At 36.9% G+C, this 27,180-nt stretch overlaps 1 protein-coding gene across 9 annotated transcripts in view; it reads left to right on the top strand.

Moving 5' to 3' along the window:
* Positions 1-27,180, top strand: part of MALRD1 (MAM and LDL receptor class A domain containing 1) — a 672,837-nt gene that overhangs the window by 49,134 nt on the left and 596,523 nt on the right. For all 9 annotated transcript variants that reach the window (XR_012127984.1, XM_073229124.1, XM_073229120.1 and 6 more), the window contains exons 6-11: positions 4,967-5,068; positions 5,696-5,839; positions 8,511-8,677; positions 12,977-13,069; positions 16,088-16,295; positions 25,803-25,949. Coding sequence is in view for 8 of the 9 variants with exons in the window: in XM_073229124.1 (XP_073085225.1) it covers positions 4,967-5,068; positions 5,696-5,839; positions 8,511-8,677; positions 12,977-13,069; positions 16,088-16,295; positions 25,803-25,949 (861 nt within the window). In the remaining variant the exon portion in view is untranslated. The remainder of the gene's footprint in view (positions 1-4,966; positions 5,069-5,695; positions 5,840-8,510; positions 8,678-12,976; positions 13,070-16,087; positions 16,296-25,802; positions 25,950-27,180) is intronic.

Raw genomic sequence — 27,180 nt, 5'->3', positions numbered from 1 at the left:
AGGCCCCAAATACACAAATCATCCCTCAACGGGAATCTGAATGATTCTTACCTATTATCCAGTTAAATAACTAAGGACCTAGTAGCCTTTTATATCATATTAACTTTTAGCTATCTTTAAAGCTTTAATAACTGTTCATTGAAATCCACAACTAATTTAAGAAAATTTGCAAAAAATTGTCAAAAGCCCCTGGAGTCACAAGTGGATGTCAATTATAACTTCTATTGCAATGGCCTTGAGACTTGAACTTCATTCTCTGTTATCTGAGAGAGCCTGTTCAATTTCATGGAACCTGTTTGTATAAGATAAGAGTTAGAGGATGGCAGGCTTTATACATGTGGCTTCATTGGCATAGAGACCTTGAAATGATTGAAAAAGTTTTATACTGCTGATCATGTATCATTGATAGAGGATTTTAAAACCCCCAAAATAATTTTCCATAGCCAGATTGTGGTTCAGTAAAAGAAAGACAGGGTGGAATGGGAGAGAAAATGAATATGAATATAAATATAAATTATAATATAAATAATTGACATCTCTAAATAGCTTTGAGTTCTGGGATTTAGTGCAATAAAATAGAAAGAGCTGTCCAGGAGATTAACTGATTGACAACTTATACCACCAATACCATGGTTCTTATGGTTTCAAATTTCAGTTTGGGGGCTAAAGTTAGTAAAACTGGTTGGCCTTGGTGAGAGATAGTTAATACCAACTGACACAAGCCATATTTCTAAGTCCATAAATTTATTATTGACTATTTTGCTATTTTTGCTTACAATACTTTTGTGAGTTGTTTTATCTTGTATAATTAGTGAAAAATTAGAGATAATATGCAACATTTAATTTGCACTACAGCCAGTACTTAATTATGTAGCTCTAAGAAGCAGAAGATATGCAGCTGTTATTGAATGTACAAATATTACAATTTTAATCATTCCATGATAATTGTTATTGTGCAATCTTTGCTTCATTTATTGCCCAAATTGCCTTAACTACATATACAGTTTTATTTTCATTGGGTCTTTTATTCAAGAGTCTTTGCACATTCATCATCTGTAAGTTCCCATTATGAGAAATTAGATAATGGATGCTATTCATAAACCATTTTTATGACCAGTTGCTTCCAAATAAAATGTATATTCCAAACAAAATATAAACAGTTTATATAGATTCTATGGTATTTTTAAAAACTTTATCAAATTGTTCTTAGGTCATTCATTTATTCGTCCCTGAAGCAAGTATATATTGAGAGTCTACATTGTGCCAAGAATTTTTCTGGACAACTGGGGAGACAGCAGTGAAAAAATACAGTAATTTCTGTATTAGTGGAAGGGAGAAAGTTACCAAGCAAATAAATAAAAAACATATTTCACATCAAAGGTGATATGTACTATATAGGAAGCAGTTAAATAGAAACCTGAGGTAAGGCATACTGCAGGTGAGGATGAGATGAAGTGATAGTCATGCATGGTCTCATGGAGAACATATTTTCTGAGCAAAAAACCCTCAGGAGTTGAGGGAGCAAGCCATGTGTATATTAAAAGAACTGTGAATACAAAGGTCCTGAGGTAAGAGTATGCCTGGTTTGTATGAGGAAGATCATGGTAATGAATTTTGAATTTATTTCTTGTAGGACGGAAAGCCATGTAACAGTTTTGAGCTGATGAGACATGATCTGACTCATATATTTAAACAGTTTTGAGCAGATGAGATGTGATCTGCCTCATAATGAGGCAGAGGCAGTAACTGAGAGGCAAAATAAGAAGTTGTTGTAATCCAGAAAGAATCATATTCCTTTAAACCAGAATTGGAAGAAGTAGAGTAAGTGGTAGGATGTAGTGAGGTTCTGGATATATTTCATAGATAAAGCAAAGGTTTGCTGATGGCATGTTTGGTGAGAATGAGAGATAAGTAATGGATGACTCCAGATTTCTTTTCTGAACTGGAAGGATGGAGTTGTCATGAACTGAGGTGGGAGAGAATATGGGAGGAAAAATTTTGGGCAGAGAAAATCAGAAGTTTAGTCACAGACACATTTCTATTGAGATGCATGCTGGTTATCCATGTGTATGGGCCAACTCAGCAACAGGATATCTGTACTGGAGTCCAGTGAAAGGTTTGGGTCTAAGGCAGAATTTTATGAATCACTGGCATTTAGGAAATCATTTAAGGGCATAAGATGGGGTGATAGTAACAAGATGATGATCATAGAGAAGAGATCCCTTAGCTCCGGGGCTGTCTAATGTTATTTTGTATAATGTTGAGGAGATGAGGGAAAACCAGCAAAAGAGATGGCGAATGATTAGCCAGTAATTTAAGAGGAAAACCAGGAGAATATTATATACTAAAGTCTACTGAAGAAAGCATTTTAAGGAAGAGGGAGTGATCAACTATGTGCAGATTTCTGATATGTCAAGTACCTTGAAGAGGAAAAATTAAATAACAGATTCAACAATATAGAGGTCAACCTTGAGATATTCAGTTTCAATGAAGTGGAAAGGGTCAAAAAAAGGAGTGAAGTTCTGATATGTGCTACAGCATGAATAAACCTTGTAAACATAAGGCAAAGTCAAAGTCAAACACTAAAGGCCACGTATTGTATGATTCCATTTATATGAAATGAGCAGGTCCATAGAGTCACAAAGCAGATTAGTGGGTGCCAGGGGCCCAGGAAGAAGAGAGAATGGATATGACTGCTAATGGGTAAAGAGTTTTGTTTTGGGGAGATGGAACAGTTTTGTAATTGGTGGTAATAACTGCATAACATTATGAATATATAAAAGCACTGAATTATACCCTTTATATAGTGTAAATTTTACCTCAGTAAAAAAAAGTAAAAAAACCTCATTGGAACAAGTTCAAGAGAGAACAGGGGAGAAGAACTGGTGCTGGAGACAGTGAGAATAGGCAGAACATAGAGAAGTTAGTAGGAGGGAGTTGGAAGATCCAGAGGTTTTCTTAAGATGTGTGAAATTTTGTGTCATAAGAGAGAATATGATGATGTAAGAGAGGGGAAGAAATTGCTGCAATGATTCCTAAAGTGCATTTTCTGCATAAATGAAAGGATTGTGCCTAGAGATGAACATGGCCAATTGACCCATAGTTCTGGGAGAACAGAGGTGTGGACAGCCATGCAGTTAGATTGGTGGCAGGACTTGAGAAGTTTTCTCCTGATTTCTCTCATTTTCCCAGTGAAATGTGAAGTGAGAATGATGATAGGGAAGATGGAGTTGGAAGTTTAAGGAGGAGAAGAGGGTTTTGAATAGTTGCCTTGGAATGGAGGGAAAGGAATGAGTGAGGAAAATGTACAGGGTGACCACAGTGCAATGAAGCGAGTCACGAACATAAAGTCCTTTGTGTGAGCTTGGTGGTGGGCTCACTTGCTGTTTGCTGCATGCGTGCAGGCTAAAGTAGGTGGAGAACTCTCTGTTGGTCTCAGCTATTGGCCAGGAATCTCTGGGGCACTCCCCTGAGCCCGTGCTACTCATGGCCAGCGCCCTCAGATGTTTCCTCAGCCAGAGCCAGCCCTTGTGGTTCTTGTTATGTTTGCAAGACACACCTCAGCAACAACCATCAAGGAACACTGAAAAACCAGGGTTTATTACACAAGTCCTGAAGGGTACATGGGCCACACAGTGAAATCGTGGTGGGGTAGAGAGAGAAAGAGAGAGCTGGGTCGAGGGTAGGGGGCCAGGGTTTTATGAGTGCACTTTTTCATTGGTGAATTGAACACAGAAGAGCAGGAATTTAAGTATGGGAAAGGGAAAACTGAGTTCACACAGTTGGTCAGTTTCTGGGTCACTCAGGGCTTTTTAGAAGGGGAACTTACTGCAGATAAAGTGACAGCAATGTGTGTATGGAGAGGGATGTCTTTGAAATGGAGGCCTCTGGAATCAAAAGCTTAATGTCAGGCGCTTAAGTTACAATCACAAAAGCCAACTGTCATGTAGTTATGTTAGGAGCTTTTGTACTTATCAGAGTTTTTGCCCTGAGAGTCTGGGGAAGCACAGGAGGTCCAGGAGATGACTAGCTCTCTGACATCTGTAAGAAAAAAATGGGGCCGTGAAGGAGGATAAAAGGAATTGGAAAATTATACCCCTCTTCCCTCCTTAATCTTCCTTTAGCTCTTAGGGCCTGGTGCCATCCAAAAAATTGTTAGGGTTGAGATACTAGAGGGAGTGGGTGAAAAGACGGGAGATGGTTGGGAAGTGGGCCACTTCTAAGATAAAGGATGTGTTGTCATCACTAGTAATGGTAATTCTCAGAGGAATGCTAGCAGAGGCATTCTTCATGATCATCAATAGGAAAAAAATCAAGAAACTAAGAGGCAAGATGAGAGTGAATATTGAAATGACAAAGAATGATGGTGAATCAGAACCTAAATCTTCCAGATTCAGGGCCAGAGTACCAATGTCTGTAGGTGACTACAGCAAGCTGGCATAGTGAGAAATATCATTTAATGTTAGCAGATCAAAGCTCAGGTATTTAGGAGGTGAGAATGAGAATTATGTGCAAGTGACAATAAGGTCAGTAAAGACACGTAATCCACCTTCAGTTCCTTCAGGAAGGAGAAATCGGCAACGTCAGAGGGCTGCAGGGGAAGTAGTTCCAGGGCAGAGCCAGCTTCCAGTGAGAGTACACCACATGCTGTATTTGTCACTTGTATAATTGTCCTTATATACCAGGCTCTTTGTTTCCATGTTAGAGCATATTACTCACTTCAGTGGGATATGGAAGATTTGGTTTGGGGATTAAGGGTCACCACAGGGATCTCAGTAAAGTCTAGAAGCACTGGCATGGTTGTTTATTTCTGTCTCTCTCTGTTTCTGTGATGGTGTTGCCTAAGGGGGATGCTGCCATGGGGAGTTGGACAGAAAGTGCTTTCTAGAGCAAATGTTAACATTTTAACATGAGTCTTTCCATTTGCACCTGCAACTCACTCCCTGCCAATCTTTAAATTTAACAGATGAAATTTTACCTTGTCAAGAAGCCTCGAATATGGAGCAGAAACTATGCCATATTGATACAAGTCTCTGCAGATTTGATTCTACGGATGAAGGATCCAGGTGTAAGTGTTACACTGAGATGCCTGCCTTGTTGGTGTTCATGAGACTCAGACCACTAACGGGGTGATACTCATTTGCCAACCTTTGTTGACGTTTATGTCCTAGTTTTAGCTGGAGTGTTATTGAAAGTCTGGTTTATTCAAAAAGTGAAATATACTAAATATGTCAGTGTGAGGTGGTTGTGTTTTGTAAAGCAGTTCCATTAAATATCATCTTTAGTACTATTTAACATCTTAAAGCACCTTTATATACAGTGCTTTTTAAAAATTTCAATGTGTTTATGAATAACAATTGACTTCAACTTTTTTCCATACAGTAGGTAAAATCAGATATGAAGCCTAAAAAATAACTGAACAAGAAAAAGTAGAATCCTCTTTTCATCTTTATATGGCAATGGTTCTCATTTAGGCTACCCATCTGGATTAACTAAAGATCTTCTGAAAAACAGAGTTGCTGGTATACTTGAAGGCTTACTGAATCCAGATTCCCAGATATGACTGTGCATGTGTGCATGTGTGTGTGTGTGTGTGTGTGTGTGTGTAAGCCTTGATTACTACATATAACTGTGGTTAAGCAGCCATTCTAGTAGACTGTGATGGTCCACCAAGATCTTGCTCTCCTCTCTTTAGTGTGTCAGGCCTGTGGATTTGAACTGGACACGTGTGACTGGGTGTCAGAAGCATCTGCTGGGCAAATTTCCTGGATGCGCACCAAAGCAAGAGAAGTTCTTATATTAGAATCTGTACCTCAGCAGGATCAAAGTGGTGATGAAGGTAGGAAATAAAAAATAGTATTTTTTATATGTTATCTTCAGAATCGTGATTTATTGTGACTAATATGAAGGCTAGTCAGGGATCAGGTGAACTATTCAGGTGTCTTGGTGAACATATGGGGTATATTTTATTAAACTATGTTATATCATAGGTTTTGATAGTGAAAAAACATAACAGGGTAAAGGAAGAATTACACTAGGTTATTTAAATTTTGTAAATTTTATTATTTTCTTATCATTAGAAGGTAATAGATTTTGTTTCAACAAGAAGGAAAGGTAGGGATTACCTGCTAGCTCTCCTTTTCACTGTAGTATTGTCAGTTTCTTCTTATTCTAACATTAAATTTTGGTTTCTGTTCATTTTTCTCTCTATTGTTTCTTTCTTTCTCTCTTTATTTCCTTCTTCCCTCTCTCCCTCCCTCTCTCCCTTTCTTCCAGCATTATTATTAGTGTTTCTAAAATTCATTATGTAAATTTTATTACAGCAGAAACTGATAGCTATTTTTTTTTCTACTTAGGCTTCCCTAGGGACATCTTCTTATGTAAGGCCTGAGATCTGCTGTTCTTTCAGTCATGCCCCTCTTATTATACAAGACCACCCTTGATGTAGTGGGTATTTTCGAGGGGGAGGAGAAGCATTTTATAGTCATCTGATTACATCTCATTCATTTCGTGAGATTGTTCTTCTGTTACATAATCTTTATAAGTAACTCTCCCTCCAACCTTAGGTGAGATGGGAAGCCTGGAAGGGACTGGGTGTGGGTATTTTCCTCCTCCCATGTGGAAGGTTAGAACCTGCTGGAGTTGCTGTTTCACTTCTTTCTGGTCATTTAGGCACTGATCAGACCCAGTTAATAGGAAATGGTGAAACAGTTCTTTCTCTTGAGTGCCAGTCTTGCTGAGAATAACTGTATTGTCCAGGTATATTTCTAAATGACTACTTTCCTCTCCCTCAGCTATAGGCACAGGGAATTTGTGTCTAGTACTCATTATGAGAGGCTGGGAGGGCTCCTTGAGGTAAAACTGACAAGGGTGGGATCCTCCCGAGGATGGGGCTGCCCTGAACTTTTCAGCAGTCACACTCTCCACACCGAACATCCAGCAATTCATCAATCACAGTTTAGGTTTCTCACCCCAGTACTGGTTCCCAGAGAAGTTTGTGCTCTTGAGTCTCTGCTCTTATAAGTTATGTGGTTTTCTGTATCCATCTGCCTCCCCAGTTCTCAGGGTAGTGATTTTTCACCATGACCTCAACTTTCTGATGAATCCGAGAAAAACTGTTCATTTTCAGTTTCTTCAGATTTTTTTCTTGTTCAGGGACTGGAGTGAAACTCCATGCTCTTTATATCCTGGTTCAGAAACTGAAAATTTTGCGAGCTATTTTTCAGTGAAGTATGTATGCTCTCTCTCTACTCCCCTCCATTCTTTCCTGCCCCTTTAATTTGCTCCTATCCTTCCTTTTTCAGTGATTTTTGTAGTAGCATTACTTAGTTCCCCAAGACCTTATCTGACTAACAATACTAGTTTAGGGTTTCATGGTAAGGCTTAGAGTTTTGCATATCCTGTCACTTAGCTATAGCCTAAGGTAGTGAATAGCCCCACCTTAGTTTATAAGCAGGATTCCTCACCTCTAGCCTTTGACTTCACTGAGAGTTTGACTCTGTTCTTCCAGCCTCTTTTGCAACATTTATATTAGTCAAAATCCAAGCGACCACGCAGCCTTCTTCTGGTCTCAAGGTCCAAGACTTCTGTGGTTTCAGCCCTGCTGTTCACTTAGTAGATCTGTTCTTTGCTCATCTTTTCAGATGTATTATCTTATGTTTGATCCTTTTCTGCTTTTGTAAAAATGTGTTTTTTTTTAACTTTATCACTTGCATAAAGGTTAGAGGCAAAATCAACTTACTCTGCTACTTTGATTGAAGTCTAAAATTTCTAGTAAATTTAGAGTTTTTAGAAGCTGCAGGAATATTTACTAACTTACAAACAAATAAAGCACTGAAAGACTTCATTTTTGAAAAGTGAAGTTGTAAAATCATAGAAATATCTTTGTTTCTCTGCATTGTCTATATTACTGATTTCTGGAATAGTCCAAATTGGTATTAAGTACACATAGGATAAAACTGATTGCCAGTATTATATACTACAAAATCCATAGGTGCAGTTTAATAGGACTATAGCTTTCTGATACTTTCATGTGGTTTGGTAAGAAAGAGGGCAGTTTATATTATATTCCTTTAAGCTATAAACATGTTTGTAAACCTAAAAAATATAAAAAAATACTCAAAAGGGGGAAGAATTAATTCTGGGAAGGAATATGAGGGATTCTTGGTTAAAGAAAGACTGTATTTTGACATTTAAAAGAAAATGATAATAGTTTGACGGCATAAAAAATTTTATATCAGTATATATATTTTTTAAGATACTGAATTTCCACATTTTGGGATATTATCAAACTTTGATTTCAGGGCTTAGAAAAATTTCAATGCCTTTAAAAATCACATATGGAAATGAAACCTATGATTTGTAGTTGATGTCATCATTTTAGAATGTCTAATTCTTTTAAATATTTGTGTTTCAAGGCTGATTTTGAAAACTCCAGAAATATAGTAATTTTGTTCACACAGAAAGCAGTTAATTTTTCACAAATTGCTCCCTTTTCCTTTATTTTTCAGGTTACTATATGTGGGTAGGAGCTAAGCATGCTTCTGCTCTTAACCATTTAGGCAGCAAAGCTTATCTAAATAGCTCTGTGTGTCACTGCTTAGGCAAGAGCTGTCATCTGCAATTCTATTACTCTATGGAAAACAGTGTTCTGCAAGTAGGACTGTTTAATAATAAGGTGAGAAGAAACTTGCATTTATTTCAAAATCATTAAATAAATGGAATTCCTATTCTTGGCAAATTGTATTTCTGTTTCTCAGTCGTGCATAGTCTTTCAGTATTCTTCAACTTCACTACACCTTGTTTACCTTTAAAAAGAAATATTAAGAAGCCGATTTAGGAGGTATTGTCATGCACAAAAATTAATGTGGTAATTTTCACAATATTATTTTATAAAATTGTTAAAATTCATGAAAGTATATTGAAGAAAGTACAGGTCTAATAAAAGTAAGATAGCTGGGATTCTGTATTGTTAGCTTTTCATTGAAGTTCTGCTGTGATATCTTTGGGATGTTAATATATCGTTAATGCTATAAGTAGGATGGGAGTAAATTACTTGTTCTGGTACCAGTAGATACAATCTTAGAGACTGGTAATTATTGATTAAATACAGACAAATGAGTCATTTGAATGGGAAAAAAAAGCTACAGCAAGTAGAGTGAAAGTTGTGGTGGCAAAACTAGAGAATAACACAAATCCATGCCTTTCCCCACTAACTTTAGATGAAAACAATCCTCTACAAGTGAGAAAGTACCTGAGATGCTTTTAGAATTTCTAGTGTGAAGAAGAATTTATTTGTAGATAGAAGTAAAAAAGTCATAGGTATAAATAACAGTCATTTTAGAAATGGGAAAGTTGACAATAATTGAAGGAATTCTGACCTAGGAAAAAGGAAGATAGGAAAACCATCTAGGTTAGTTTCTTTGGTCTCAGAATGCTTTTCAACCCAGTTGAAACTTCCACATGACATAAACAAGATTCATTTTTCAACAAATGTTTATTTATCATCTGTGCTTACCAAGTGCCACTAACCATCTGTCAATATCATTTTAGTCTCTATTTTCTCTTGAAGTTTGAAGTGCCATCATAATTAATCCTCAAATGTCATAAGGCTTATTTCCAAGATATTTGAAAATGTGGCAGAATTCTCTTCCTTGTTCTATCACAACGCCTCTCTCTTTCCTCTTGTGTCATTTTCCATGTCCCCTCCTCTTTGTTCTACCACTTCCTTTCCAGAACATTGGGTGGGCACTCTAACTAGATGACCTAATACGTTTTTCTTTGTTACGTGTATGAGACAATTTCCAGCATCCTGTGATTATGTTATAGTTTGTGACGTTTTTGCAGGAGTATTTGGCAGTCCACTGCCTTAGAATCTATTTGATGTATTTCCTTCAATTGATAGGATGTAGGATGGGTGGAGGGCAAAAACATCTCCCTGCCCTTTCTGTAGTACTTCAGACTTTCCAGATATATGGGAGAAATTTTACAAAAAAAAAAAGTTAAACTTTATCCATATATGTTTTACCATTCATGTTCAGTCACCTTTCAGTTGAGTCACCTGTGCCATTGTCAACCAAGCCCAGTGAGCCTCCATGCAGTTTGCAACCTTCTGTAATTGCCAATTTCCTTCTTCAACAAAGGCATAATGCAAAATTTCTAGAAAAATTTTGTGGAGTTTATATTATAGATAAAGATATTTAAAAAAATATATGGTCCTATGATAGTGTTGTTCACTTGGCAGGTATTTAATATCCATTGAATGTTGAATGAGCTATTATCCTAAATTTAAGTAGGAATTTGTATATTTTCTAATCCTAAGGATTATTTTAATCTATGCTGAACATCAGTGATGGGTTTCAAAAGTTTCAAATATATATACATATATAATGAAATGAATTATTGAAAATGAGCAATATTCATCTGGTGGCTCTAGGCAAGAGAAGAGTGAACACAAATTGGCTTTGATGCCACATCATATAATAAGAATAGAGTTATCAAAATTCCATTCATCACATTATAAGAATGTTATTTAATCATGGAGAACTGATCTACTGTGTTAATCAGAACCAGTTGAGTGTAGTGTACATCTCAGTGTTGACTGAGGTTTGTTTCAGTAGTTTACACAGTATGCTGCAAGACAGGGTCCTGTCTTTCCCAACGCTTTTGCTATTCTTGATACGCGTAACACTTGGTCAGTAATGCAAAATCTGCATCAAAGTACTTTTAAGTCACAAGTTGATGTTTTAATCCCAAACTTAAAAAGGACTCCAAATCTATCATTTAAACAAGTAGCTCTTAGCTAAAATGATCATTTACATCTTCCATGAATAGAATAAAGCAAATGACCCTTAGGATTCAGGCAGATAAACCGAGAAAAATCTAATGAGAATATTGAAGGTAATTTTTTTTCCCCAAGCACTTTAGAACTTGAGAAATAGAAACAGGTAAGGAGCAAGTGGTTAAATACAAAGTTGACTTTTAGAGTCAGCTTAAAAAGGTGTAGCAGTTCTTGTCTGAATCACGTAACTATTCTTGGGATTAAATCTCTGGGTGTTATTTGTAAGATAATAACCACAGAAACAGTTTATCTTTTATCCTGAGGAGTGTTTGCGTGTCAGTGAGTCAATGATAATGGGGTGCCAAGCTTGTGGTGCCTTACACATATTTTTTAAGTTCCTCCTGGCAAATTGGAAGAACATTTATTAGGACCAGGAAAGAAAATGCCTTAGAAAGGATCTTTTCTTGTATGATGCAGTTTTCAAAGAAAGCTTTCCTTGAATGAAGGTCTTTGCCAAAGTATGTGGTCCTATCTCTGCATGCAATCAAAAATAGTCAGAAAAAAAAACCCCCAAACCTTGAATTTGATAACTTTGATTTCTTCACTGGAAGAGGGAAAGATAAGCTGAGCTCTCTCAGAGACATAGTGATAAATATTTTTCTTGAAAGGTAAAATGGCATTATTGAAATGAAGTACATTTTAAAGGGCTTAGACTATCTTCTGAAATATTTAAGACTTGGAAATTGGAGTAGACATCAGAGGGCAAAGAACTAAGTTGAAAATAGATTCATTTTTGGAAAATCTTGGGTCTGAATGAAGTAAGTGAAGCTGACAGGCAGTAAATGCTTAAGAGAATCTGAAAAAGTATGAGTGTCATGTACCATTTGAATTCCAATTAGATGTCACCTTCCAGCGCTGTTTTTTGTCTCGTAGTAGAAGGAAGGCACAGAGACAGTCTTAGAGCTCAGCCTAAGACAAATTTATGGCACTCTCTGTATTTTCACTATATTGGTACATGAAAAATCACTGCATCTTATTGGTAAATATTAATGAACAATCTGATCCATCTTTACCAGGGAAATGTCAAGTTAGCTTGAATGTTTGGCAAAATCTAAAGACAAATAGGATTACTGCAGAGAAGAAAAACATAGTTATAAATCATAAAGCCAAATACCATAGACAAAAATTTTTAGTACATTATAGACTTTTATTAACTATCTTACCCCATAGTGTATAGTGACATAATTTTGCATACATTTTATGACCTCAGAAATGGTCTTTATACAGATGCATGACATAGTGTGCTCTAGAAGACATAAAAAGGTATTTGAAAGAATGACCAGAAAGTCAAATAGAAATAGAATATTTGAAATTGGGATTTGGAATGAATTCTCCCATAGGAAAAAATAAACACACACACACACACACACATATGTTGAGATTATGCAGAAAAATATATCTCACAATATCATTTGTTTACTTTCATATTGAATGTCATTATTTTCTAATATGATAATATTGTAAAATGTAAGGTCAGTGGGGTTAACATTTAAAGAGCTGGTATGATGAATTGCAATTTGGGATTCTATTTGTTATATGTAACTTTTCATTTAAGATTTTATTCAAATTTTTGTTCTGTCCTTACACTCCCTCATAAAAATATAAGCAGCTTTACTATATAGACATGTTTAATTTCCTTGTATTTGAGATGGTTTTTATAGACCAATTTAGGTTCAGAGCAAAATTACAGAGAAGGTATTGAGCTATCCCATATACCCTTTGTTCCCCAACACATGCATAGCCTCCCCCATTATCAACATTCTCCACCAGAGTGGGACACTTATTACAACTGATGAACCTATACTGACACATCATTATCGCCCAAAGGCCATAGTTTACATTAGGGTTCATGCTTGGGGTTGTATATTCTATGGCTTTGGGCAGATGTATAATGCCACATACCCACTGTTCTGTTATCATACAGAGTATTTTCACTGCCCTCTGTGTTCTATCTTTTCATCCCCCACGCCTTCATTCCCTTATTTTTCCCTTGAAAATGTTATACAGTTCTTTTTTTTTAACCATAGGTATGATACAGGTAGCGTTAACTCTACTGAAATGAAATTAAGACAGCATCGATGTAAATATGAGAATAAAATTTAGGGAATGAATTATGTGTTTTTCTTCAAATCAAAGGAAGAAGAAATATTTTGGACATACAACACATCAACTCACAGAAAATGGGTGAAAGCAGATGTATTAATACCAGAAGGACTGAAAACATTTAAGGTATAAAAGGGAAAAACAAATATTTTTTTATCGTAAGTTTATTTTTTAGCTTTGTAGTGGTGAATATTTATCACACATTGCTAAATTTAAACTAGCATTTAAATTAGGGATGTAGACTTGTATATCTAGGGAGAGCAATTACTTATTCCTTTCCATTATCCTTCGTCCTTGTCAGGCCAAATTTTTTCTGAGTGGAGGAGCCAGAGCATGACTACTCTTGTTTAAAGCTTCCTCCTTCCCCATGGGCTCCTGCCCAGCATCCCTCACCACCATGCATTGCAACCAGGAAAGCAAACTGCATTATGAAGCAGATCAATAACCAACTGGTACTGAAAATAAGTAGAGTATATGCAAATAGTTTGAATGCAGTAATTCACATATTTTTTGACACATGGATAACTACCTGTACAAAGATACATCTGAAATACACATATGCTCATCAAAATACTGTATCTTAAAAAAAATTGACTTGGAACTTTGTGTTGTATATAGAATTGAGATTGTGCAGAAAAATGTATCTGATTTATTTTTCTACTTTCCTATTAAATATCATTTCCTTTTTTTCTAATATGGCAATATTGCAAAATGTAGTAATGCCTGTTGGATCTACATTTAAATAGCTAATATTATTAATTGCTATTTATAATTTTATTTTTGAAGGTCAATACTTTATTTAATTTTCCATTCAGTCTGTATTGTATATAGAGTGTATGAATAAATTTATGCTGGATTGCAAGTGTAAAACAATGAGACTGATTATACGTGAGGCTTATGAAAGCTGTTTCATTTATGGTAATACCACATTCTTACATTTTTCTAGGTGTTAAAGGGTGAACCCAAATGATACTCACTTGTAACCATGCAGACTTTTAGAATTCTATTTACTACCCAGATTGGAATTTCTGAACCATGGTATTTGTGTGTTAATCTCAGCAAGGTTGTGGTTAATATCATAGACTAATGAGTTAACATTTGGACACTAATTATTTTAAGCTGATATCTATTTTTATAACTTCTGAAAAAGGTACTAAATGGGTGGAGTTTCTTTTTTTTTTTTACATAAACTGAATATTAAAATCTGCTAACTCAAAGATAAAACAGTAAGATACAAATAAAATAATTTGGGATTCTAGGTTTCCAAGTGCATATTAAATGTAATTAAATTTTCAATAATGGCAGACTTTTGAGATCTAAGATTTAAACTCATCAATTTTTGAAACCCAAACTACCATTTCTGCATATCTGATTTTTTTGCAGCTCTGAAAATATACAGCTGTCGATCTAATAATTTTTACATATTTTTACCATGTTACTCATTATGGGGAATGAATACAGCATACAAAATTTCATTATTATTAGATATGATTTATGTTTAATATTTTCTAGACTAATGGTTAAATATATTTGCAAACTAACCTCAATCTTAAGTAATATTTAACAAATAAATGTATATCCCTCATGTTTTTGCAAAGAAGAAAATCTATTCAGAAACTTTAAACTGGAAAACACTATAAGGAGTCAGTCTTTATTTCTAGTATTTTATTTATACAATGACATCATTTTGTTCAATGATATTCCATAGAACTTTCTGCAGTAATGGAAAATTTCTGTATCTGTGCTCTCCCATATCATAGCCATTCACCATATGTGGCTATTGAACACTTGCAATGTGGCTAGAGTCCACTGAAATCAACATGGCTCTGCATTTAAGAAAAAGTTTATTCTGAGTCTTACTGAGGATCATGATCTGAGAGCAGCCCCTCAGTGTGTTCTGATACACTGCTCCAAAGGCACTCTGGGAATATCTTAAATGCTTTTTTACAACATGGGGTGGTGGGAGCAGGGAAGAGGCAGTCAGTATATCAGGGCAGTGTTGGAAAAGAACGGACATTGAATATTCTGATCCCATCTATGTGGGCAGGAGGCAACGATTAGGACTGCTGATTATTCTAAAGGATTCTACTAGGGGCAGAACAACCAGACTGGTCTCTCTCCTTTTGAGCTTTCCATGTGAGTTTTCCTCTGTTCATGGGTGAAGGACAATGGGCTGTGAGTCCTGTGGCAAAACTGGCAGCAGCTCAGATCCACAGCTCAGTGTGAGCTGACCTGGCTGACTTGCACAGCCCCTTGCCTGTGGGAAAACCATGGGGAACCACAAAAATTTCATTTTATTTCACACTAGTGTGGCTGAGGAACTGAATTTTAATTTTATTGTAATTAGTTTACATTGACATAGCCCTATGTAGCTAGTGGAAACCATACTGGACAGCAGGGAATTAACTATTTGCTGTAGTCAGCTATTTAAACCTCTTCACTCTCCCGGTGTTAGCTACCATTGCTCTTGGCAGAACAGCAAGGAACATTAACGCTTTGATGTTATCTCATGTTAGACTAGCAGTGTGTGGTGGTTTCACTTGCTAATGTTCCTTCTGAAAAGCTAGGGTGTCAATTGAAGAAAATGAGATTATTTTCTTTAATTAGCACTTCTTTGATTATTAGAGCAAGTCTTTTATGCAAACTAAGATTATTATATGTATTCTTTAAAATTTTCTTTTCTTCTGCTGTATCCCTTGCTGTTTGCCTGACATTTTCCCTCAGGCATTTCAGTACTAACTTCAAGAGTTAAAAAAGCCAGATGCAGTTATATATCTCTTGTGTAAGTAGTGACAACACTTACTCTTTTCCTTCGAATATCAAAGATAGAGAGCTATGGATGTGACGGCCAAGTAACAAGGTCGCAGTCAGGGACTTTGTCGGTGGTTAAGTGGGACACGGTGTTTCTTCTGATCGTGGGGAACATCTCAGGCCCTGGTGTATCAAATGTGCCCACCAGTCCTATTCACGTGACTCAGGCCTCTCATGTAGGAACTTTGTTACTGATTGTATTTGCTTGCTCTTTAAAACAGGTGTTTTTCTCAATAACTATGTAATCTCTATTATCCTTTTTTTTTGGTGCTTGTGTGTGGGGGTTTTTAAAGATTATAAACTCCTAAATTGTCTATCCCTTTTCTCCTGCAGATTACTTTTGAAGGGGCTCTTTTGAGCAAGAAAGGTTTCATTGGGCTCGATTCGCTCTGGGTCTACGCGTGTGCGCAGGCCCCCTCCGGACAGCTTTGCCCCGCGGATGAACTCTCTTGTGCCAGCGGCCAGTGCGTTGCCCGGACATCGGTCTGTGACTCTCGGCAGGACTGCGCTGATGGGAGTGATGAAAGCCCTGCGGCTTGCTGTAAGTGAAGAAGTGGTTTGCTCATTCATATGCTCACCTTCATGACAGTGATTGGATTTAAAATAGTCTTTAAGTAAGGTAAAGTTAATGTGGATGAAACCGGATGAATGGCCATCCTCATTCTGAACCTGTTGTGCTATTACGTGCAGGAGTCTACGCTGATTTAATGTTTTGGTGCTTTTTTCCAACACTGACAAACCGCTCTATTTGTTCGACAAAGGAATAGTTGTAATCAGTGATGTGTGTGTGTGTGTTTTAGTTAAAGAGGAAAATAAGGTGGGAAAGGGAACCTCTTTGTACATGTCACTTTGAAGACATATATTATGGATTGTTAACCTTTGTTGAATATAAAGCTTTTTCCATTCTGACCAATTCCGTAGGAGGCTGTGGGGAAGGGGGTAAAGGAGAGGAGGGTGCCAGTGCCTCCTAGGCAGCCATGATGACTGTAGAAATCACGTCAGTCATGCTTGGTATTAAGGACTGGGCACAAAAGGCCCACCACTTTCTTTTCAGGCCTTTTATGGACAGTCTTTGATTAGAGTAATGACAAGGAATCCCATTACTATTCAAGCCTAGTCATATTTGAAAGGAAATATAATTTAATTTACAACCCACATGATAGTTCTCATATGAGGTAACTTAGCAACTAAGATACTTGTGGCTCTTGGTAAAGGATGAATCCCAACTAAATGAATCCAATTCTTACATACAAACAAGTGGGTTTTTTTAATTTTTAAAAATATGACATTTATTTTGCTGAAGTGTTTTATTTTAGAGATGTATTTTGTTGAGCAAGAGAAAAATATTGCAACAAGATAAATGTCACCTTTCTAATGAAAAGCTCTCTGTATGGTACACGTCTATTGATGGGTGAGTAAGGGTTTTTATTAAGAGCAATAGAAAGGGATGCAGGTAAGAGGAGATAGGAAAGCAAGGGAGAAATCATCTGCCTGTTTGTAAGCAGCAATTCAGTTAAATCCTCAAACACCTTGTTTTAACATCAGATTTAAACAAAATATTCTACATACCAATATGATCTCAGTGAAGTGTTTTGGCACTCCATTTTTTCATTAAAAAATGTGAGGACAATTCATTTTTCTTTTAATGTGAGTGTCAAATTCCTTTCTGTGCTTTGTTTGAAATATTTTACAGACAATTTAGTTTATTTATTTTGGAGAGATTCATCTTTCCAACAGCATAATTCACAATTTCAATAACTGAAAGTCAATCTATTTTCTGTCTTTCCAATTGTACATATTGAAACTTAGCTGTTTTTCTCTCTTTTTTCCCCCTGGTTAAGAGTTATTTATGCTGTCCTTTTAACTGATTTTCTTAATCAACCTAGATTATTAGCAGATATTTTAGGATTTGATTTGGGACATAGTTTCCCATTACTCTCCCTTTATTGAAGTTACACTGATTACACATATGTCGTTTTTCCAGAAGAGTGTATCTTATACCATTTTGCTATTTCCTTTGTGTGAATGCAGGGATACATGTCTGTGCTTATCAACGAATAGTGCTACTTCTTAATCTGTTACGTTTTCCAAATAATATAACCTCATTTGACCAAGGAAAGCCTGCCATGCTTGCTTGAGAGCAACTTGATGTGGAGGAAATGATATAAAATATAGCCATATTACATATTACAAAATAGGTACATATTTTGATGCATATATAGCCATATATTTTTATGCCAATATGAGTATTTCATGTAGACATTTGTATAGTCATTTTTGATTTGAGGAAATTATTTACATTGCCATTTAATTATTAGAATTGATATAACATTTTACATTATTTTCTGCTCTAAATTTTTAATATATTTGTACATGTGTATATTGCACAATGAGAGGCTTCCTTTTAAATTTAAAAAGTCTTTGAAACATTTAAACATATTTTTTAATTTATATTTTATAAATTTGAATTCGTAATACACAATTGTCTTATAAATAGAATTTACACAATCATGAAAATAAGATAAATGCTTTTATTCTTCCTTTTATGTCACTTTAGGATGGATCTCTAAGAGAGTGTAGCTCATATATGTAGTTTGAATAACTCTAGGAGTACTTATCACTTTCTGGAGACTCAGTATATAGTAACTGGTGAATACTGTCAGTTGGTATGCTAGAGTCAGAAGGCATCCTCCCTCAGGTTTTCTTTCATTACCAAATTCCTCTTTTTTTCAATACTATTTTAACAAATATAGTTGACTGAACCTCTAGCCCAGAGCTTCTCAGCAGCAGTTAATTGTGAAGGGAAAAGTCTTTGCTAGAGTTTTGCCACTGTAGTTAGTGTACTTTGTGGACCACCAATGCCGGCATCACCTGGGAGCTGGCTGGAATGCAGAACCTCAGACATAGCCTGCTCTTACAAAACCCAAAGCTGCCTTTCAGCACCGTCCCAGGCCATTTGCCTGCGTATTAAAATTTGAGAACTACTATTCCAAAGGCTTCAGAAGAGATAGAGACAGCTGAGAGAAAACAGATGGCATACAAAGAATAAATATGTAAGTAAATAAAGTCGATTTAAGAAAAGACAGACTTGTCAGAAACTTTTCATGATGGAGCAAAACCTCCTGGTAATTTACTAATTCCTAATAACATCAGTATACCAAATGATTGACTTAAAAATTCTTTTTATTACAGTATAATTGATACACAAAAACTTCATATAATTAATGTAAGCAATTTGATGAGTTTAGACATATGCATACACCTGTGAATGCAACACCACCATATCCTTTACCTCCCAAAGTTTTCCTTGTGCCCTCCCCACCAGTTTTTTTTTTTTTTTTTTTTTTTTTTTTTGTAGCAAAAGTTCAACATGAGATTTACCTTGTTAACTAGGTGGGGCTGTGCACAGAAGTGTCTTTGGGCTAAGGCACTGGAGGGTTCCCTGTGGCGCCTGTGTGCGCCCCTACTCGTGTGCAAACCCGGGTCAGCCAGTAGCCAAGGGCCCGGGCTCAGTGGGCTGGGGGTGGGGGCTACCCTCCGTTTTCTCCTCCGTGGCCGGGCCTGTGGACCGGCTGTGCACAGGTGCCTGCAGCCCAGTAATTCGACAGCTACCGGCAGGCACAGCTCCTGGCCCTCCTGTGGCAGGTGAGCTATGGCCCCACTCTGTGGCCCCAGTGGCAAATGGGATGCACAGGTGAGCCTACCTCGCGCAGATGCAGTGCTTGTTGGGGCGGCGCCAGCAATCCCCACCAGGGGTGGCTTACTGCCATCCAAGGCCATACTCCAGGCCCCCACCATGCTCTGCTGCGCCTACTCCCTGTGGCTTCCCATCACTGGACTCCCTTCCTGGAAGGCGCTGAGACCACCGCGGGAGAGGTGGGAGGCCTGGGTGCGCTATGGCGTGAAACGGGGTGTCTTACTGCAAGGACTGTCCCACCTGGTGGGAAAGTGTGCAGGATATACCAGGCATAGCAAGGTTGACTCCAAGTGTGTTTGCAGAGCTTGTCAGAACTTATAACAATGCTTACTCCGTGGAGGATGACACCAGTCAAAGTTTGAAACGGACTGATGCCCCTGCCCAGTGTGGGTAAAATCACAGTATTTCGAGAATCTCTCGCCTGGCCTTCGTGCATCTTCTATCAATAGGTGTTTCCAAGGGGTGGAGAGAAGTAGTCCATCTCCATATCAGTAGGTGATTAGGAGGGGGAACAAGGGCATATCTGTACCGGAGAGGTTGAGGTGAGGGGGCCCCTTTTTGCAGCCCAGTGGTGAGAGACACTGGTGAGCAGAAGTGGCCACCTGCTTGTAAGCAATAAATGGATTTCTCCCACTTTATCTCTCCCTTTGACTGATTTCAGTTTCAAAGGTATTTGGCCCAGTCTGGGAACGTATTTTCCTTTGGAGTTACGTAGTAACACTTTTCCACCTGGACCTGAAAAGGCCCCATCGTCAGGGTTTGTGTGGAAGATACACACATGACCCAATGCACTTTCACTTCAGATATATCACTAAGCATTCCTGCTGCACGTGTGGAGTAGACATGTGAGCTTCCTTTCAGGCCCTGTCTCCTTTCTGCCTCTCCCTTCTCAAAATACTTCATGAACTGCTGCATTTTTGACAAAGCATTAAATAAAAGTGTTACAGAACAATTGAAGAAGTGCTCAGTACAGTTTTGTTGACTACAGGCACTGTGCTGTCCAGCAGATTTTTAGAACTAATCCATCTTGTGTAGCTGAACTTTATACCCATTGAACAACTCCCCATTTCCCTGTCCCCAGCCCCTGGTAACTTTTGTCCTATTTTCTGCTGCTGTGTGTTTGAATGTTTTAGACAGTCCATATGAGTGGAATCATTATGCCAAGTGAAATAAGCCAGTCATGGAAGGAAAAATACTGTGTCATTCCAAACAGTAGATTTTTCATGATTATTAGTATCCTGTATAATATAGGGACGTTTATTAATAAAATACATATGCAGTTTACTTCTACAGTATTTCCAATTAAAAAATTAAAATATAACATGTGCATAACATCTAAAGGTAGATAGTGGCTAGCTGAAGAATTTATGTATACAATATACCTAATTTTCAGACACATGCTTCAACACGGATGACCCTTGAAGACCTTATATGCTGAATGAAATCAGCAACTTACAAAAGGGCAAGTATTGTATAATTTTACTTCTGTAAGGTACCTAGAGTGGTCAAATTGATAGAGTCAGAAAGCAGAACGGTGTTTGCCAGGGGTGAAAGGGAGGGCAAGATGGGCATTAGTGTTTAATGGGTATAGAGTTTCACTTGGCAAAGATGAAAAAGTTTCGGAGGCATATGATGGTAGGGTTGTACAACGTGAATGTACTTAATGCCACTGAGCTGTACACTTAAAAGTGGTTCAAAAGGTAAATCTCATGCAATATACGATTTTTCAATCATAACATACAGAGAAAGACTGTGTGTTCCAAAAAAGGATAGAAGAATGCATGGACTGTGTTCAAATCGAAATAGCTTGGGAAAATCTGTGGGAAAAATGTTTTGTCATACGTTTTAGAGCACTTAAAATGCTAATATAAATTGGGATACTTCAAGGGAGAAGTTGTTATAATATTCAAGTGAAAGAGGTTGAAACCAAGAATGGAATGCAATGCATTTAATTTTTACTGTGACACTGTATCTGTATATCTTTCCTATTTTGAAAAAAAATTACTAAATAGTAAAGAAATTCCTGAGGGTAAAGAAACATATGTGTATTAGTGGAGAGAAGATCCTGTGGTTTCTTGATAAATAGTGAGAAATGTTAATTTAATATAATCATTAAAATCTAATATATGCTTATTGAATGGAGCATTCCCCATTCATTCCCATATATATATATTTTCTTCTATAATTGAGAACTGATTTACCTCTGAACTAGAAGATTCATAAATATTTATTTTCTTGATCAAGAAGAGTTTTCTCAGGTGCCACAATGAAATTCTTTTCCTTCTGCCAATATGCTGCTGTGCTTAATTATGTAAGAGAAAGCTGTGTTAGTTTAAAAATATTACTCTGATGAGCTCTGTAAAATTTCCCTAAAATTATGAACAATGTCATATCTCATATTCTGATTAGAAATGGTATACTGTATTCTATATTCACAAAAAGTTAAAATTGACTAGATAATCAAAATCACTATTTGAATACATTGTGAATACATTTCACAGTAATGATTATATTTTGTTTATAATATGAATGGATTATTTTTTTAGATTTTATAAGTATTTAACATTTAGCATATATGGTATCATCAGGAATTTATGTTACCAGAATGGGTTTGGCTCTCCTGGTCTTTTAAAGATATTTAAAACCTCACCTTAAATTTTTTGAATTATGTAGGGGAATTTTAATGGAAGAACCTCAACTTTGGTGACTGGAATGTGACATATCTTGTAATGCAGTTAAGTTCTAGAATATTTACCTTTAAAAAAAAAACTTTTGAAGTGTACTGGAGTAATGTCATTGGTTTAAAAAAAAACACCCAGATTTTTACAGAGGGGATCGCACCATTTTGCTTTCACATATCTATGGTGATGGATTTTAAAAATTATTTTCATTTTTCAAAGGATAATGGTGTTTAGTGTTCTATGGAAGTGCAATGATTGGCATTTTAACCGACAAAACATCCAGGTAATGAAAGAAATGGTTTGAACTTCTCTCCTAAAGCCAAATTTCAACATTTATACAATACCAAGTTATTTTGTCTTAAAATCTTTACATCCTTATAGTTGTGTGACACAGGCATAGTTGTGAAGAGTCTGTTGAACAGTTTGGTGATGCTTGGGTCACATTGTACTTGCCATTTCCATGCTCACTAGTCTTATAGCCATTTCACACCACAAGGAATGGACGGTTACTTCAGTGGCTACCTTAGTAAGATTGTTATTTGCATAGATTTGCTTCCTTAGTGTATTAATATATAATTTATTGCACCAAACAGGGCAACATTGAATTTATTAGCCAAACATGGGCACTTGAAAGGAAAAAGAAGAAGTATTAATTATTGTGCTAGGACAACAGGCACAAACTCTGGCAATCCTGGGTCAACCCAGATACATAGCCACCCTCCCTTGGAGGGTTTTCTGTTTCAGGGAAGTGTGTCTCTAGGAATTGGAGGTACCCTTGGGAGAAGGTGGAAGGATTCCTTGACCAAGTCCACAACAAAGACTTTGGAAATTTTAAGTACATTTCAGAGGTCAAGTGTGTAGTTTGAGTCTTGCTTATTTCTACATACCACCACCTGACTTTGAAGAGCTCTGAGGTGATCTCGGAGGTAGCAAAGTTCACAGAGAAGCAAGGAATTCGACCAGAGAATTTCTGGATGGCTGGGGAGACTGTCATATCTGGATGTAAGTGCTTCAGACTATGGCAAAAATCAGAAGAGACTCCTTTGAGGAGTAACTTTTTATCAGTCATATCCTATGAGCTTGCAGATAAAATGAAGGTACCTATGGCCAGGATTCTCACCTAGCCTGGGTTGGCTAGCTCACTACACACTTGTGACAGTACATTGTAATTGACTCTAGGAGCTCCGCCCAGTGCTCTGGGTGACACGGTGGCACGGCTGCAGGGCTGCAGGAGAGGAGAGGCTGGAGTGGTGGCAGTGCTGAGATCAAAGACTGAGATGGCTGCAGGGGTAGAGAGGCCCAGAGGCAGAGACTGGCTTGCTGCAGGCAGACTCGCTGAGTGGGCAGGATTCTAGTGATTGACCTGCCACTGTGAGAATAAAGTTGGGTATAAAGCCTTTCAACCCAAGAACATTCCATTGTCATTTCTTTGGTCACATTGAATCCGTAGTGAACTTGTTCAGGGCTGAAATCCATTGTCAAGACAGAACTTGTAGCCAGAGCTAAGTAAGGAAAAGCTATCCAGAAACAGTAGATTTCCAGTTAGATACATGGTCATATTGATTGACTATTAGGTAATGTGCAACATCTTTTCATTATTATACTGCAGTTAATTCACTCATGTTTATTTTTTGGCAAATCCATTCAGGGGAGAAAATATTTACTTTTAAAGAAAAAATATTATATATCCATTATATGACTCAAATGTGACATTTGACAGCTAAATATTTAACATGTGTAGAGAAATTTTAAGTGGCGGTGTTACTCGCATAGCTGACTTTTGTGTTTTAAATGTTGACATATTTGTGATGGTCATGAGACCAGGCATTCCTGTTCATAGAAATTTAAAAGATCTTTTGATGGATGATTAAAATAAAGTGAACTTATTCAGTTTACTGGTCAAATTGGTCTTACTATTTAAAACTGAAAATAATGGTTAGGAACAAGCTTGCAATGATGGTCTTTTTATTATTTATTTATTTATTATTAAATTATCCTTTATATACACTCTTATGAAGGTTTCATCTGAAAAACAAATGTGGTTACTACATTCACCCATATTATCGAGTCCCTCCCTATACCCCATTGCAGTCACTGTCCATCAGTGTAGTAAGATACTATAGAGTCACTATTTGTCTTCTCTGTGCTACACTGTCTTCCTCATGATCCCCCACACACACCATGTGTACCAATCATAATACTCCTCAATCCCCTCTCCCTCCCTCACCAGCCACCCTTCCCCACCCCTCCCCTTTGGTAACCGCTAGTCCCTTCTTGGAGTCTGTGAGTCTCCTGCTGTTTTGTTCCTTCAGTTTTTCTTCATCATTATACTCCTGAAATGAGGGATATCATCTGGTACTTGTCTTTCTCTGCCTGGCTTCTTTCACTGAGCATAATACCCTCTAGCTCCATCCATGTTGTTGCAAATGGTAGGATTTCTTTCTTTCTTAATGGCTGAATAGTATTCCATTGTGTATATGTACCACATCTTCTTTATCCATTTACAGTGATGGTCTTTTTAATTATAGACAGAGTCTCTAGTTTAGGGAGACTTCATTTTAAGGTTTGTTGTCAGTTCAAAGCATGGGTGTTTCATTTACTAAAATTTACTATAGACAAGCTGCTTAGTGCTTAAGTTCTATTTTTCTCTTTTGGGGATAATTATTCCTACAATATAGGGTATTTGAGACAACTAATGGTGGTATATGCAGAATATCTGACACATAATTATAATATGTAGTAACATGTCTATTGTTATTATAGGTAATAGCATTAGGCTCTGAGGAAGCTTGTCAAAACCCTGGATGTTTTCTGACCAAGAATTATTTTGCCACCTTCCTCCCCCAGTGTTATAAAAATGCCTCTGCATAAATAGGAATATTTGAAATATTTTTTAAAGTAATTGTATTAATTTCTCCTCAAAACTGTTCATCTTAGGCTGCTATTATGATTCTTATTTTAGGCAAAGGAAATTTAAGTACATAAAAACTGACTGATTGAAAGCACAGATCAAGTTAGAAATTCTAGTTAATTGCCCAGTCCTGCTATTTTTTTTTTCTTACCAATTTGGGGACAAAGCTGGGGAAGATGTGCAGAAGCTTACCATAAACACTGTCTTTCTTAGAAGTAGTTTTTTTGTGATAAATGTAGGAACTTAAGTATTTGCTAACTTTTTCATTGTGTATTAAGAAGGAAACAAAAGGCAAAGTTCAGAACAGCTAATTTACCTACAATCCCAAAGTGTCTAGGCATTTATTTTTTGAGAAACTGTTAAAATAGCATAATAGAATGAGTACCAAATGCCCACCTCAAACTCTTCAGGTGTCCAAAATCAATTTAAATCCCACCTTTCAAATGAATTTATTTTTACACCATCTCAGCAAGTGAATCTTGTTTCCCTTGGGACGTGAATTAGTTACTCCCAGAAAAGCTCTAGAGTTCCACCTGGATGAAATATGCCAGACTTGCCGATAGAAGATTATAGAAGGGCAATGCCTCACACAGTGCATGGGAAACTTTGTGAGGTTGGCAACAGTAAAACTATTCTGATAATGAGAAAAACATTCATTCCAAAGTCAAATGATTAATCTGCCCTCCTAAATTGTTGACTTATAGAGAGTCAGCTCTGACGTCATTTCTCCTCACCTGTTTTCTTTTCCATGAATCACAGCAAATCATCTCGCGTGTGACTTTGAATCTGGTTTCTGTGGCTGGGAGCCATTTCTCACTGAGGATTCACTCTGGGAAGTCGGGAAAGGTCTGGCCTGTGAAGAGAACCATCTTTCTGATGCTGACTGCACTGCAGACACAAATCGTGGTAGGCTATTTTACTCTTAAAAACAGTAAACTAGTTGTCTTTCTTTCATGTTGTGGAATAATGTACTGTATATTTTCATTTTCTGTCTAGAGGTGATATACTTGGAAATCTTGTTTGTCTTCCTTTAAACCCTCCTAATTTATTACCAAGTTTGGTAATTGAAAGTGAATTGAGGTTTCTGAAAGGAACCTTGTTTTACTAACCAACACTTTTGTTGTCCCATTTTTAAAAAGGTTAAGTTGAAAGTGTGAAGAGGTGGACAAGTCTTGTCATAATTTTCTTTAGTTGCCAGGAGTCAGGTATAGTAGGCTTGCCTTCTTTTTAGAGCAATATCAATTTTGCAAAACAGGAAGAAAAATAGTTTAATCTTTCTGGGAATAGAGAACAAAGTTTTAGCACAGTATAAAATACATCGACAGGTACTTGAGTGCAATTTAATCACTCTTGAAGGTTCTTTATAACAATATTACTTCTTCTTCATATATATTTGTTACTGTATTTCTACAGTTTTTATATAGACTCTTAAAACAGAGCAACCATAACTGTCCATAGCATTCCAATAAGTATTTGTGAGACTCCAAGGAAAACAGATGGGTTTTGTTGTTTTTTTCTCTTTTGTTTTGGTCAGATGCTATTGCTCAGGCACCCAAGTGTCATATAACCTTATAATAATACAATTGTACAGTAGATCCTCTTTAAGCTCATAAAACCCAATTGAATACTATTTTATTGGTTCCTCCTTTGAGCTTTCCAAAGACACATGCCAAAACTAACAGTGTTGACTGTAATTTTAGTTAGAGCCTTTGGAAATGAGAGTTGGCTTGCAGGGAGGATGTTAGGGGATGGGGAGAGCGACTTTGGCCATTGGGGAGCTGGCCAAATCCAGCTCATTGTTTGACAATAGAGTAAGGTCTTAATTTTTGTTCTGGTGCCAATGAGTCTTATTTTTTCTTCATGATTTTGTGCTAGAGTAGATCTAGAGTTTAAATTAGAACTATTAATTAATAGAACTGTATAAAGTGCATTTTCTCCAAGCTTATATAACACTTTGCTTTTCCTTTTCTCAAACTAGTAACTGAGTACAGACCATATACTAGTCCTGGGTGTGTGCAGAGGGAAGCTATGGTCCCTGCTTCTGAGTGGTCTGAGTCTAGTAACTGAAGCAGATAAGTAAGGTGCTAAATGCTTTATAGGGAAGGGAGGGAAACTGAAGTGTATCTGAGATGCTTGC

This window comes from Manis javanica, chromosome 2 (genome assembly GCF_040802235.1).
Source record: "Manis javanica isolate MJ-LG chromosome 2, MJ_LKY, whole genome shotgun sequence".
Classification (NCBI taxonomy): domain Eukaryota; kingdom Metazoa; phylum Chordata; class Mammalia; order Pholidota; family Manidae; genus Manis; species Manis javanica.
The sequence above is the reverse complement of the archived record's forward strand: the minus strand, read 5'-3'. Positions and strand labels throughout refer to the sequence as shown.